At 38.7% G+C, this 16,460-nt stretch overlaps 1 protein-coding gene across 1 annotated transcript in view; it reads left to right on the top strand.

Annotated features, from left to right (window-relative positions):
- LOC126474295 (sodium/potassium/calcium exchanger 5-like) overlaps window positions 1-16,460 on the top strand; it is a 180,500-nt gene that overhangs the window by 125,837 nt on the left and 38,203 nt on the right. Inside the window, exon 9 of the mRNA XM_050101760.1 lies at window positions 10,071-10,280. Within this exon, the coding sequence (XP_049957717.1) occupies window positions 10,071-10,280 (210 nt within the window). The remainder of the gene's footprint in view (window positions 1-10,070; window positions 10,281-16,460) is intronic.

The following is a 16,460-nucleotide window of genomic DNA, read 5'->3' on the forward strand; positions in this document are numbered from 1 at the left end:
ATCTGTTAAACCCCAATGTGCAGCCATAATCACATTGGAAGACTTTTCATAATGATCACCTGGGTACAAATGACAACTCCACCAATTCACTGCCCTTTTATACCTCATGTATGCTATACTACTGTCATCTGTACATGTGTATATCGCTATCTCATGACTTTTATCACTTCAGTGTATTTTATGTTTACTCCTTTTGTAATTGTTACGAAGGCTGTCTGTATAGTTTGATTGACTGAGACTAATAAATAATAACAGTAACAACAACAACAATAACAACAACAATTAACAGGCCTCTGCATCCCCCTCCTCACTGTGATCTACCTGCTCTTGTCCTCCTCCCCATATGTGTAATTCCCATCTACAGCATGCTATTACCGTGGTCTGCACCTATGCAAACTTTCCATGTCCACATGTTCCTGAGCTCTTCATCTCCTGATCTTCTCCTTCCTTCACGTTCTTCTTATGCCTTGCTTCTTGCATGTTCCCTCTGCACACACTGTCCAAAACAAACTCTCGCCCCAGCTGAGCCATGATGCCAGAAAAATACACTCACTGATAGAATAAGTTGAGCAGTTTGAAGTAATGGTCAGACACAATTTCGTAAACATACAGACCTTTAGTTGGTAGGAAAATGATTTAGGGTCACGATGGTGTGTGGTGGTTGGAATGGATACCAGTGTGTCCCCACATACCCATTTTGTATCTCCTGAACTGTGTCCTGTATGATGATACAATTTTGCACATACATTTGGTGTTGTGAATAGAGTTAGTACTAAAGAATAAATTAAAAATCACGCCCAACAAAGTTTACTGCACCAACAGAGAAAATGTAATATGTGATTTTCTTCCCTTCCATTATTTTGTGAGGGGTGTTGTTAAGAAAAAGTATCATGAAGCTCTGAAATTATGTGTAAAATTTGTAGCAAGTAACCAAGTGTTCTCATTGTCAAATACTGGATGAATATAATCCATGTACTTGCACATGGTGAATTACGCTTTCTCAGTACTTGTACATGGTGTCTAACTGTAGTACTTATCGTTAGCATAAGATTACACCTCTTAATGAGCAGATTATGACATAATTTTATTTTTTAAATTTGGTCAGGAGCTATACGACATACAGAGAATCAAATTTTTGTTGCTCCTGGAAACTGTGAGATGGGCAATAATGCAACTGGAACAGTGTGCCACGTGGAATGTGTTAGCCACTTAGTAAGGTAGATTATCAGTCACAATGAAACTAATACAAAACTAGTGCCAATAATATGAATAGGATAGTTGCTACTCACCATATAGCGAAGATGCTGAGTTGCAGATAGGTATAACAAAAGACTTTTGGAAAGTGAACTTTCGGCCAACAAGGCCTTCGTTCAAAATAGACAACACACACACACACACACACATATGCACGTAAATGCAACTCTCACACACATGACCACAGTTTCTGGCAACTTAAGCCAGACTGTAAGCAGCAGCGCATGATGGGAGAGACAGCTGGGTGATGGGGTTAAGGAGGAAGTGGGGGTGGGGAAGAGGTGGGATAGCAGGGTGGGGTGGGGGTGGTAAACTGCTGCTTGTGAGAGTGTACAGTGGTGAGGTGGAGAGAGAGGGTAGAACACCTCAGTGTAGTCAAAAGGTTAGATGGAGGGTGGGGGGAGGGGGCAGGGGGTAGGCAGAGTAACAGAAAAGAATTTTCCATTGTTTGATTTTGGATGAGAAGTATATGGCAGACAGTGTGGGGAGTGTGCAGAGGTAAGAGGAATAGGTAAAGTTAAGAGATTTATTAAAAATTGCTTGATATTCTATTGTTTTACTATAGGTATTTTTTCTCTGACTTAAATTTATCATTAAAGTTCACACTTATCAAGGAAAAATCATAATTACTGTTACAGTACTGAATGATGAAGAAAAAATAATCTCACAGAAATAGTTGAGTTGACAGATTTAGCTTTATGTTCATCACCAAATTTATACTATAACTGTAACCCTATATGGCATCAAGGATGTATTGAGGGATTTTACTGACTTAGGGAGTACCTCAACAAACTGGAAGCAGTTTGTAGAGCTACAGGCTGTGTGTGGATAAGTGTTGTCCTGTTGAAATACAATGCCAGGATACTGTTTAATGAGAGACAATATATGAGGACATGGAATGTCTCCAACTTACCCCTGTGCCATCAGAGTTCTTTTGAATCACTACCAGAAGTAACTCAGTTGCTTTAAAAAGCAATTGTCACTGGAGATAGTTCAGAATGTCATTCATTAGCAGTTTTCACTTTTCTAAATTATCATCTGTTACAGCTTGCACACAGGATGCCAATTCAGCAGTCCAGCTTCTGCTGCTCTCTTACTGACAGTGTGGGGTGGCCAGAAGTGTGGTAATAAGTCCATTACTTGTGCCACATGGCACATGCAGATGTGAAACAATAATGATGTGCTCAGTACATGGTACAGCGATCCTTCCTCTGTGAGATCAGTCGGTTGACCACATACTTTACAACTCATCGGGTTTCTCCCTTGATATAATTGCATCCAGCATTCGATCAGTATCACATCTCAATATTCTGTGGCCCTGAATATCATACGATTCAACCAATCGGCCAGTAGAGATAAGAAATGGAGCAAGTATGAGTCTTAAGATTAAGGGCTTCATGCCTTAGAAATTGATCATTGCCTTCATGTCAGTGCCTTCCTTCCTTCCCACAGCAGATCTATGAATATCACAAGTCTGAGAATGGTGGCACTGCGATTGCATCCTACTTGTTGACTCGTTCCTCTTACTGAAGTGTGAGACTAGTTGTGACCTTTATTAGTACAATAGTTGAGGGCATCATCTTGCTGTCGTGAAGTAGCACTGACAGGTTGAAATAACCAACTGTCAGTATCAGATGGCCTCAAAGGGTTTATTATCATGAGTTCTCAGCAGCATTCTCTCCCTCGTTTCAGCAGTGCATGTGAAACAACGGAGCCACACACACTACAGCAGTTACATGGTGAGAGAATTGTGCTCGCCGAGCACTGCTGCATCACTATTATCTCACTCATCGCCATGAAGTGGCTGTTGTACACATGTTGACAACCCCAGCAATGGCTGCTGCCAGCCTCCCATGGATACAGCCAGTTTGGAAGTGTAACTGTTCATTGATGTGCTTAAAAAATATTCTGAAATATGGGACACATCTCACAAAGTGTAATTGTTATAGGATTAAGAAGAGAGCCACACGGTTTCAACAGTGTGCAAAGTTTGTGAGGGTTTTGCTTCAAAACCAAATCAGGAAAGAAATGAAATAATTTAACATTACTGTTAAACAATCTAGTGTTTGTGTTGTACAAGTGGCGTTTTTACTCAAATGTGGCAATTTAAAACATGAAACACTGCTAAGCACCAAATGCTCTGCTTCCTGGCAATGGTCCTTTCATATGAATGAACAAATCTTCAGTTAACAATAATAGTTAAAAATGAATTGCATTACTTCAGCTGCTAAGTGCATTTAGCAATTTCCAAGACACTTTAAAGATAATTTGAAACCTTTTCTAAACATTTTTCCCCATTTATGTACTTAAAATAAAATATTTAATACATCCACTCATTTCTAAAGTAATCAGAAGTTTGAAGCTGTTTTACACATGGGAGCTCAATTCTTTACAGAAGCAAGGGGTTTCCTGGCATATTCTAAACACCTTAATATTCTGCATTTTTAACACATGTACAGTCAACCAAATGTACTTCACACATTCTCGCCATGTACAGTCAAGTCGCAAATTGTGGCAACAATTTTGGCCTGTTAATGTCCATATTTGGTTATAGCAGCAACATATTATCATACCAGTGTGATGCACTACACACAACATTGGTTATTAAAACCAATGAAATATTTTATACGGAAGTACGGGATGTTGACAACTACTGCGAAATATGTAGTGATCTGACCAGCAGTGCTAGGTGTGGTCCAAATCACTGAACACTTAGCTCATGGTCAAAGTGCCATTAACTGCTAGTACCCAATAAGACTCATCCTCTTTCTGAGTGGCTAGCCACGAGTTACAAACTGGACTACAAGAATCTCCCACCAGGTGCTGCGCTGTTGCCGTATTTTGTGACAATGCAGTTTCATTCACAGAGCAACTGAATTATTCATTCAGATGTCGATGTTACTTCATTGCAGCAGTATAGCCGTGAATGCGTATCTGTAAACATTTTTGTGTGATTTCCAAATGAAAATGTCATGTGACGGCAATAAACGTGAAGTTCCCCACAAGCCACTTTAATTAAATTGCGTGCATTTGGAGTATCGTCTTAGTGGTGTAACTGGTTTTGTGATTTCCTGTCAGAAAAATCAATGTATGTAATAATCGACAAAAAAACATCAAGTATCTGGCGTTTGCATGGAAGTGTTATAGGTGCTCCTCTGTTCCTGAGCTAATAAACAATTTAGGACAAAATCTGAGCAGCCCTCTTAGACTGTTTGCAGATGATGCTGTGATTTACCATCTTGTAAAGTCACCAGAGATTAAAATTTATTAGAAAACGACTTAGACAAGATATCTGTATGGTGAGAAAAATGTCAGTTGGCTCTAAATAATAAGTCTGAAGTCATCCACATGATTACTAAAGAGAATCCGCTAAATTCGGTTTACAGGATAAAACACATGATTCTAAAGGCCGTAAATTCAACTAAACACTTATGGATTATAATTATGACTAACTTAAAATGCAACTATCACATTGATAACATTGTGTGGAAAGCAAACCAAAGACTGCGATTTATTGGTAGAACACTTAGAAAATGCAACAGGTCCTCCAAAGAGACTACTTACACTATGCTTTTCCACCTTCTTCTGAAATATTGCTGTCATGATGGGATCCACAGCAGATAGAACTGGTTGAAAATCTTCAAAGAAGGGCATCTCGTTTTGTATATTTGCGAAATAGGAAAAAGACTGCCACAGATATGATACACAAATTGGGGTGACAATCATCAAAACAATGGCGTTTTTCATTGTGGCAGGATTTTCTCATAAAATTTCAGTCGCCAACTTTCTCCTCAGAGTGTGAAAATACTTTGTTGGCCCACCTACATAGGGAGGAATGTTCATCATAAAAAAGTAAGAGAAATTAGAGTTCGGACAAAGAGATAAAAGTGTTCGTGTTTAATGTGCGCTGTTTGAGAGGGGAATGGTAGAGAGAGATCTTAAAGCTGGTTCTATGAATGCTCTGCCAGGCACTTAATTATGAATTGCAGAGTAATCATGTAGAGATAAATGCTTCACAAGCAGTAGAAGTGGTTCATGTCCCGCATTTATGACTTCAAATTTGAATCTGATACCAATACTTCTATTTTTGACATTTTCCTGACTCAAGAATGAACTGCAAAAGCATGTGTTGGGAAGAGAACAGTACAGAGAATAGTAAACAAAAGTGTCGGGGCTGTACAGGTAATAGTGAACAAAAGTTTCGGAGCTGTAGAAAACTCAGGAAATTTTGTGTTGCTGAAAATCACCGACATCACAAGAAACCTGTAACACAAACAGATGGTTTTGACAATGATGTTTTAATGCACTCCGTGTTTGAAATGTATATAAAAGGAAATATCCAACATCACAAAAACTTGTTACAGTTATGCCTGAGCAAATTGGCTTCAAAGGTAGTGCTTCATCAATGTAAAGAATTTTAAAATACATTGATTTTAAACATGTTAAGAAGAGAATTTTTAATTGAAAGAAGTGACATAGAAGCAGCACGAAGCACATCTGTTATAAAGGTGCACGATATAAGAGTAGGAGGTAGTTCTACAGTGTATCACCTTGATGAAACATGGATAATCAGAATCATTCCATGAATACCTGCTGGAAAATGGGTGATGGTTCTGGTGGTTTTAAAGTTCCCTTAGCAAAAGATTCTCGGATACTTATTCTCCATGCTAGCTCTTCTTCTGATTTTGGCCCTCAGAGTAAATTTGTATTTAGATGTAATAAAAACCATTCAGAAATGAACGCCGTCACTTTCAAGAAGTGATTCACTGAGGAAGTCTTGTCATACCTAGCTTTGAAGTCGGTCATTGTAATTACCATGCCAGTTATCATTCAGCTGTTACAGAGAAATGCCCAAGTATGAGCACCAAGAAAAGGGATATTGTGCTCTAGCTGAAAAATAAAAATATTCCTAACAATATAAGCCAGACTCATGCTGAACGCTTGCATCTCATTAATTTATAAAAGTCATGCAACATAATGTACAAATTTGACTTTCTTGAATGTGAATGTGGTCACACAGTTTTGCTTTTATGCACCTATTACTGTCAGTATAATCCAATAGAATTAATTTGTGCACAGGTCACAAGCTATGGGGGGAAAAGGCAAAACAGTCAAGGTAAGGCACTGAAATGATTGTGCTTGAAGCAATGGACAGCATCCCCCTTCGGCGTAGGCACACTGTGTGTGTCACACTGAAAAGTTTCAAAAATAAGACTTTCTTAGGGAGGTGAAGATGGATAAAAGCCTTGAACGTATCATCCTAAATATACAATCAGATGATTCAGCCATGGACTCAGATAGTAGATTGTATTACAATGTAGACTTTGAAAAAAACTAGTGATCTTTCTTGGTTTTAAAGACTTGTGGCTTATAAATGTTTTTGTGAGCATATCAATTTCATACACAGTACATGAGAATTTCCTAGCTTTTATTGGTAAGGAATATGTATCCTGTGAATTATTCAGACTATAATGTTCAACACATTGCCCAAGGAGAAGTTAAGCTTTTCCCAGCCTGTTGTGTTACTTGTGAGACTGTGGCTGGATAAATTCATTAAAAACTCCAGTATTTTGACATGTAGACCCTTGTCATTTTCATAGCACGAATTGCATAAGCCTTAAAATGAAAGAGAGGGTTACCCGTCGAGATATTGGTGATTTTCGATGTTGTCGGCCAGCATTCTGTTGAGTTATTCACAGAAGATGGTTAATTGTTAGCTTGTTCAATGGATCATTCATGCGTTCTCTCACTGTAACGTCGAACGAGTTAGTTTAAACTCGTAATGTCTGTTGACACCATAAAATATGATAACATACAGATAATTTTTACAATAGTCTTTTGCACTGGTGTTTGGTACCAGTAATTCATTTTTACGCATAGTGGTTTAAACTGAACAGCAGTGAAACACACGTATGTATGCATGTTATACACATTTAAAAATATATAAGGAATAGAAGCAGTTGTCAAGCAAGTATAATGATTTTGGATTGAGTTTATTTTGTTATGTGTTACATTTTTACTTATAATACAGTCCAAATCACAATAAATGGCTATTACTGCAACTCAGCTAGATCTCCTGTGTCTCAGCCCAAGTACAGGTCTGCCTATGCACAGGCCACCTGTATCTGGACATGTAAATTTGGCTGGCATATGAAGTGGACCGAAAGGTTTGTCTCAGGCCACAGGTGGTGTCAACTTTTTGACATCACAGCTGGTCACAAACTCATAACCTGGCACCAAAACTAGCTCCAGCTGCAACTGCAGTTATAAATGGTGCTTCCACTCCCACTGTCATCTCCAACCCAGATGTTTAACATCCCAGCAACCACCCACCATGCCGTTAGCCATAGCCCCATGCAACACACTTGTCGGTACTACCTGCTTCCCAGTTACCCCAGCTGAAAGCATGCAGATATGTGGGCCATTGTTTGGGAGCCCACGAACAGAGTCATTCTCCCTGCCCAAGCCTCTTCTAGTGGCAGCTGTATTGCCACAGAATTCTATTCTGACAAACTGCCAACTCCATTGTCCCTGTGTCCATGCAGTAGCAGACGAGGCTATGATGCTAGATCCCTTGGTGAGGACCTCAACTGTGCCTCCCACGCTTCCGGACTGGCAATGGCACAAACCCAGCCTCCACCAATATCGAGGGGGAGGGATTTAGTATCCCCACCCACGGCAGGTATCGATAGTGATTCAAAGATGTTGCACCTCATTACTATGACAGCTGCCATCTCTGGCTGTAAGAAATGTAACAGGCATTGGTTGTGGGCCATCCCTCTCACACAATTATAGGCTGAGCAGGCAACCAGTAAGCATGTGTTCCACATTGTATGAAGCACTCATTAACTTGCATCACATACAAAACCTTGCTTTTGTTGTAGACTGTCCAGCTTTCATTATCAGGATATACTCAGTGTGCAGCTTACAGTGGCTCTTACTCTGTTTATGGTCTACAGTGGACAGAAAATAGTGAGTGAGGGGAAAAAGGAGATGAGGAGTGGCTGACAGCTGGGCAGGAGAAGCAGAAAGAGTACAAGATAGGAATTTGACATCAGAGAGCAGAGGATCTTGCATGTGGCACATGATGAAGGGATGAGAGGATTGGCAGCAGGAGACAGAGCAAAATATCAGAGGAAGAGAGATTAAGGCCAATAGGATTGTAGACTCAGAGGATGCACTGTAAAAAAAATTCCCATCCATGTAATTCAGATTAGCATGGGTTGTGAATCAGCTATTGAGTTTTCAAAAGGGGGGAGCACCCATTATATACCTTAGTGATTCGACTGCTGTTACAATCAATGGGAGTTGTTATAAAACAAGCAACAAACACACACAAATAAATACCGCAGCCTTACTAGAGTGAATGTTCCATGACACCCAGCCATCCCAGTCATATGTATCATCCAACATTACCTTCACACAATAATTGCTTTTTCAATTACTATTAAATGTCCTTGAGAAGTAGCTGAACACAATGCAAATCTTATACTTAAATTGTCATCTATTGTATTTTATGTAATACAACATTCCTATCATATGGAGATGATTATGATAGAAATCACAAAATCACTTGCTGTCATTGAACGTTCACTCCAGTTAGGATGCGATAGCTATTTGTGTGTGTCTTTTTTATGTATTTTATAACAACTTCCATTGATTCTAATAGCAATAGAATCCCTAAGTCATGTAACGGTTCCTCCCCCCTTTTTGAAAATTCAATAGCTGCTTCACAACCCTTGCTAACTGCAGGGATGGGAATTCTTACATGACTTTTACATTGAGACATAATCTCATTGATGTTTTTATATAGACAGTTTCAGCCATATCAGTCAGTTCACTATGCATAGTACAGGAGGACAACAGATGCACCTTCTGTGCTGCATAGTGATCTGATGATAAGGATGCTCAAAGCCAGCCATCAAAAAATTAAATGATATTGTATCTGAAGCTCTAAATTATTTTAACATATCAAAATACTTTGATTTTAAGCTTACATTTATTGAAAAAGCATATATGACAGTACGTTATTATCCACTCAAATATCCACTTACTGAGTAGTGCATGGATATAACTTTGTCAAAGAAAAGAGTGGTTCAAATGGCTCTGAGCACTATGGGACTCAACTTCTGAGATCATTAGTCCCCTAGAACTTAGAACTAGTTAAACCTAACCAACCTAAGGACATCACACACATCCATGCCCGAAGCAGGATTCGAACCTGCAACCATAGCGGTCTCGCGGTTCCAGACTGCAGCGCCTAGAAGCGCACCGCCATTTTGGCCGGCTAACTTTGTCATTTTTCATTTATTTTTATATGTCAGTTTTATCTGTAGAGATACCCGAGACATTTTTATCACTGTATGTTTCATTCTTTCATGTGAGTAGTGTATTTAAGTAGTGGACAAGAATTAATTTTTTTCCTTCTAATTTAATGCTCTGAAATTGAATCATGCCTGTGAGCTAATTTTAAATGGAAGCACAAGTACAGTGATGCTGTATCTTCAACCAACTGACATGATATGGTAAGGTATATTTGTGAAGTTCACATCATACAAAGATAATCAGTGGTGGTGTTTTACATGACAATGATAACTTCTACATGATTTTGCACAAACAAATGGCCAGATAATGGATTAAGATACAGGGTCGACTCTTCTAGATCTACAAACAAGAATAAAACAATATGTAATCCATAAACTTACAGCTTTCATAAAAGGTGTTCATGACTCTCATTCCTCAAAACAGTGCAATGCCTCAACTTGGGAACCTGTTTGTCGACAGACCTCACTCTTGTTTTTTTTTTTCCTTTACAGCGCAGTCCCTCCGACACCCACCAGCAGGGGCCAAGTGGTACGGCAAGATGTATTGGCTTCTCTGCTGGCCAGCACTACTTCTGCTCAAAGTTACAATTCCTGACTGCAGCAAGCCCAAACTCCGCAAGCTTTTCTCTCTTACTTTCTTCATGTGTATTGTCTGGATTGGATTAAATGCATATTTTGTCTCATGGATGATTACTGTAATCGGTAAGCTCCTTGACATCTCTGCATAAGTTATAATTAACTTTCCAAATAAAGTGAGGGATCTTGTTGATGGATAAGAAAGTTCATGAGATTAAACCATTTGTAACTTATTTTGCTCATAAGCAATGTCCAGATATCAAAACTTTAATATAATTTCATTCAATATGAATGTTAAACTATTAGTGACAGTAGGGAAATATATAATTTTATAAACTTTATTGAATCTTATTCATTAAAACAGTAAATAATAAATAAAAAAATGGGCTTGGGAAATTAAAAGATACAAAAGTATGAGAAATTATAACAATCAATTACAGAAGAGAACAAAAAGTGATTGCAAGCCTTTATTCAGAGATACACACAAAATAGAAGATTACATACCATTTGGTGATGAAGAAATATTTAAAATCCCAAATGTTATAGCTTCAAACACATTTTACAAATCTGTGAGTTTAGGCCATATCCCAGTTGCTTTTCTTTTCATGGCCACTAAGCAATCCACTTTTTTGCTTCAGATATTATTAACTTTCAACATATGGATCTGGAAAGCAATGAAACAAGACACCAATTACAGCAATAATTTGAACATACATATCTGTAGTTACATATGGTATACAATTCACTGTTTAAAAGAGGTTTGGAGCAAGAGCGTGTACAACAGGCCGAAGATGTGCTTTGTTGGTGCTGCACATTTTAGCGTTTTTGGCTGAGATAAATTCATCCTTCAATGTCCTTCTTTGGCATGCCAGTGCAGAAGTGTACACAGAATTGCTTCTGCATAATATTTCATTAATTTTAACAATATCTGCATGTATTGTGATATACTGTAAAATTCCGAACACGTGCTAGTACTGTTATCGTCAAAGGTAGGCTTAAACTTAATTGTGCTCTTTTAAAATTTTTGAGAACAGTAGGCCTGCCCTCATTCAAAACAACCATTCTCTTCTTTCATTGTATAATTTACATGAGAAATAGATTATTATTGAGAACTTCTGGATGCTTGCAAAACTATATTTTCGTAAGTTACCAGTAATAGTATTTCCGATATGTAAGTAATTCCATAGCAAATTAGCATTTGAGGTTCACAGCTTCTGCCAAAGAATATATCACTCATGTATTTAATCATATATAAATGTAAATAATTGTGCATTTTTGGGAATTTTCGGTAGATACCATTGTCCTTTACATAAACTACGAGTAATTTGCAGTAAGTTGGCATTTGTGATTTAGTTACTGTAGCAGATATTCTAACTAACATATTGTGTTACACCCAGTTTTCCATTAAGAGGAGTAGCCCCATATATTATCTACATTAATCATCTTCATTTTTGAGTTTGCTAATAATTATAATTAACCTCAGAATGTTTTAGGAAACTAGTAATTTTTACCATAGGTCTTGTGTTGCCTTGACAGAAATCTCATTTTGCATGTTTGTTCCAGTTCTTACAGGAAATTAGCAACTTTTTAGCTCAAGAGATCAAATGATAATCATCAGGTTTAATTTATAGTTCTTTGTTCACTGCCCCATAATACATTGCATCAGTCAAACTGCAACCCCGCTGTGAATCCTGTTCTCAAACACAGGATGAGTTGGTTGATATTCATGTGCAGCTGCTATGAACTGTTGTGATGGGAGGGCTCCTGAGTGTCATGTACCTGTTATCCTGGTACCAGAGGTACCTCAAGTACTATCCTCTCCTGTGGATCCTGTCTCTCCTGCAGAAAGTACAGAATCTGTCACCACTCATCCACTTGACCATGAGTGGCATTTCATTGGTAGATCTAGGTGTTCTGTACAAGGTGGACAGGGACCAGGGAGGACTCAGGGTGTACTACAGATCCTCATAACCAACAAGTTGGAGGTGCTGTCTTTCACTGAAAATTAAACATCCAGTGGGAATCACTTCACGTGTTTTGGGTAAACCTGTTTTCTACAGTGTCAAGAGGAGGCAAACGCTAAAGGGTAGGAATCTATTAATCGTCAGTAGTTCAAATGTATGGCGAATGATGTACCCCTTAGGTAAATAGCAGCATGGACAGGAAAGGGCACCAGGTGCACTCAGTGTGTATGCCTGATGGTCACATTCAAATGATGAAGAGGCTGTTCCAGCAACCGTTGAGGAAACAGGATTCAACCAACTGCAGATTGTGGCGCACATTGGAACAAATGATGTCTGTCATATGGCTCTGAGGTCATACTTGGGTTGTTCCAGAGACTGGCAGACTTGTGCATAACACTCACAATTTGCAGCATTGTCCCCAGAACTAATCGTGGCCCTTTGGTTCTGAGTTGAGCGGAAGAACTGTACCAGAGACTTCATAGATGCTATGACAGGCTAGAGTCCGACTTCCTGGACTTGCGCCATGTGGTTGAGAACTGTAAGGTCCTCCTAAATGGGCTGGGTTTGCATTAAACATCAGAGGCTGCTACTCAGGTAGCTGATATTGTGTGGGGTGTGCACAAGAGCTTTTTAGCTTCAGCAACTATCCATCCAATCAAGATAATGATAGCTGTAGGAAACCCGGAATATCAGTGTAAGATCGAAAGAAATGCCTCCCACGGATGAGAGTATTACAATTGTAATGGTAAATTGCCGAAGCATTCACAACAAAGTTTGAAGCATTCATGAAAAGCAATGAAGCTCACATAATATTAGGATCAGAAAGCAGATTGAAACCTAAAATTGATAGCAGTAAGATTTTTGGACTAAATTTGAGTGTACCTCGAAAGGACAGGCAAACAGGAAATGGAGGTGGTGTCTTTGTTGCAGTAGGCAAGAATCTAAGGTCCACTGAGACAGAAATTAAAGCTATATGTGAGACTGTCTGGACAAGACTCAGTATTAGGGGTGGGCGTAAAATAATAATTGGATCCTTCTACTGTCCAACAGACACATCTCCTTATGTAACCAAAAACTTTAGAGAAAACCTTGGTTCACCTGTATGTAAGCTCCCCAATAATACTGTAATCTTCACTGGAGACTGTAATCATCCAACAGTTAATTGGGAAAACTACAGTTTTTTAGTGGTGGGCATGATAAGACATCATGCAGAACATTACTAAATGCCTTCTCTGAAAAGTGCCTGGAACAGATAGATAGAAGCCCCACTCATGATGAAAATATATGAATCTAATGGCAACAAATAGACCTGATCTCTTTGAGGATGTCTTCATCAAAACTGATATCAGTGACCATGACGTGGTTGTGAGAACCAGGATTATCAAAGTCCAATGGACAACTAAAACAAGCAGAAAGATACATATGTTCAATAAAATGGAAAAAAATCAGTAGTGCCATTTATAACAAGGAACTTGAAACTTTCGGCACAGGGCAGAAGCATGTAGAGGAACTCTGGCTCAAGTTTAAAAGAATAGTTGACCATGCACTGCATAAATGTGTACTCAGCAGAACAGTTCTTAATGGGAAGGAACCTCCATGGTATACAGTCACTGCAAAGAAACTTCTAAAGAAACAGAGATTACTGAATATTAGGTGTAAAACAAAGTGAAGGGCTACAGATAGAGAGATGTTGAATAAAACATATTTGGCTGCCAAGAAAGCAATGTGTGATGCCTTCAGTTACTACCATAGCAGTATATCGTTAGATAATATTTCACAAAACTCAAAGAAATGCTGGTCATATGTAAAGGCTGTCAGTGGCATCAAAGTTAGTCTCCAGTGCCTAACGCATGAGACAGGAACTTAAATTGAGGATAGCAAAGCAAATGCTGAAATGCTTAACTGTGTTTTCAAATGTTCTTTTACAAAGGAAAACCCAGTCCTTGTACCACTGAAAAGATGAATGAAATAAGTAGTTGTGTCAGTGGCATTGAGAAACCCCTGAAATCATTAAAACTGAACAAAGCTCCAGGGCTTGATTAGATTAGATTAGATTTACTTTCATTCCAATTGATCCGTAGTGAGGAGGTCCTCCAGGACGTAGAACATGTCAGAAAAACAACAATACATGACAAATATTTACAACTCAAACAAATAAGCTAATGTACCATTCACAGGTCCCAAGTGGCATGGTCATCTTTTTTTAAATGAACGCTATATGAAAGAATCATTTTACAAATACTAATGCAATGAATTTAATATAAAAAAGTTTTTATTTATTTATAAGGTAATAAATGAGTAATACAACTACCTAATACTTATTTACAATGAACAAATTACTGTACTGAACTGATGCAGAAGTATGTAATATATATATATATATATATATATATATATATATATATATATATATATATGTCTGCTTGTGTCTGTATGTGTGGATGGATATGTGTGTGTGTGGGAGTGTATACCTGTCCTTTTTTCCCCCAAAGGTAAGTCTTTCCGCTCCCGGGATTGGAATGATTCCTTACCCTCTCCCTTAAAACCCACTTCCTTTCGTCTTCCCCTCTCCTTCCCTCTTTCCTGATGAGGCAACAGTGTGTTGCGAAAGCTTGAATTTTGTGTGTATGTTTGTGTTTGTTTGTGTGTCTATCGACCTGCCAGCGCTTTCGTTCGGTAAGTCACCTCATCTTTGTTTTTTTTTATATATATATATATATATATATATATATATATATATATATATATATAATAGAGGGAAACATTCCACGTAGGAAAAATAAAAAAATGGTTCAAATGGCACTGAGCACTATGGGACTTAACATCTATGGTCATCAGTCCCCTAGAACTTAGAACTACTTAAACCTAACTAACCTAAGGACATCACACAACACCCAGTCATCACGAGGCAGAGAAAATCCCTGACCCCGCCAGGAATCGAACCCGGGAACCTGGGTGTGGGAAGCGAGAATGCTACCGCACAACTAGGAAAAATATATCTTAAAACAAAGATGATGTAACTTACCAAACGATAGCATTGGCATGTTGATAGACACACAAACAAACACAAACACACATACAAAATTCAAGCTTTTGCAAACAACGGTTGCTTCGTCTGCTTGTGTCTGTATATGTGCGGATGGATATGTGTGTGTGTATGTGTGGGAGTGTATACCTGTCCTTTTTTCCCCCAAAGGTAAGTCTTTCCGCTCCCGGGATTGGAATGATTCCTTACCCTCTCCCTTAAAACCCACTTCCTTTCGTCTTCCCCTCTCCTTCCCTCTTTCCTGATGAGGCAACAGTGTGTTGCGAAAGCTTGAATTTTGTGTGTATGTTTGTGTTTGTTTGTGTGTCTATCGACCTGCCAGCGCTTTCGTTCGGTAAGTCACCTCATCTTTGTTTTTTTATATATATATATATATATATATATATATATAATAGAGGGAAACATTCCACGTAGGAAAAATAAAAAAATGGTTCAAATGGCACTGAGCACTATGGGACTTAACATCTATGGTCATCAGTCCCCTAGAACTTAGAACTACTTAAACCTAACTAACCTAAGGACATCACACAACACCCAGTCATCACGAGGCAGAGAAAATCCCTGACCCCGCCAGGAATCGAACCCGGGAACCTGGGTGTGGGAAGCGAGAATGCTACCGCACAACTAGGAAAAATATATCTAAAAACAAAGATGATGTAACTTACCAAACGATAGCATTGGCATGTTGATAGACACACAAACAAACACAAACACACATACAAAATTCAAGCTTTTGCAAACAACGGTTGCTTCGTCTGCTTGTGTCTGTATATGTGCGGATGGATATGTGTGTGTGTATGTGTGTGAGTGTTTACCTGTCCTTTTTTCCCCCTAAGGTAAGTCTTTCCGCTCCCAGGATTGGAATGACTCCTTACCGTCTCCCTTAAACACACATCCTTTCGTCTTTCCCTCTCCTTTCCTCTTTCCTGATGAAGCAACCGTTGGTTGCGAAAGCTTGAATTTTGTGTGTATGTTTGAGTTTGTTTGTGTGTCTATCGACCTGCCAGCACTTTCGTTTGGTAAGTCACATCATCTTTGTTTCTAGATATATTTTTCCCACGTGGAATGTTTCCATATATATAAAAACAAAGATGAGGTGACTTACCGAACGAAAGCGCTGGCAGGTCGATAGACACACAAACGAACACAAACATACACACAAAATTCTAGCTTCCGCAACCAATGGTTGCCTCATCAGGAAAGAGGGAAGGAGACGGAAAGACGAAAGGATGTGGGTTTTAAGGGAGAGTTGTCTTGTGACAGCCAGAGCGAGAGCACCAGCAGCAGCGAGTACTG

This window comes from Schistocerca serialis, chromosome 4, assembly GCF_023864345.2.
Source record: "Schistocerca serialis cubense isolate TAMUIC-IGC-003099 chromosome 4, iqSchSeri2.2, whole genome shotgun sequence".
NCBI classification, from domain to species: Eukaryota; Metazoa; Arthropoda; class Insecta; order Orthoptera; family Acrididae; genus Schistocerca; species Schistocerca serialis.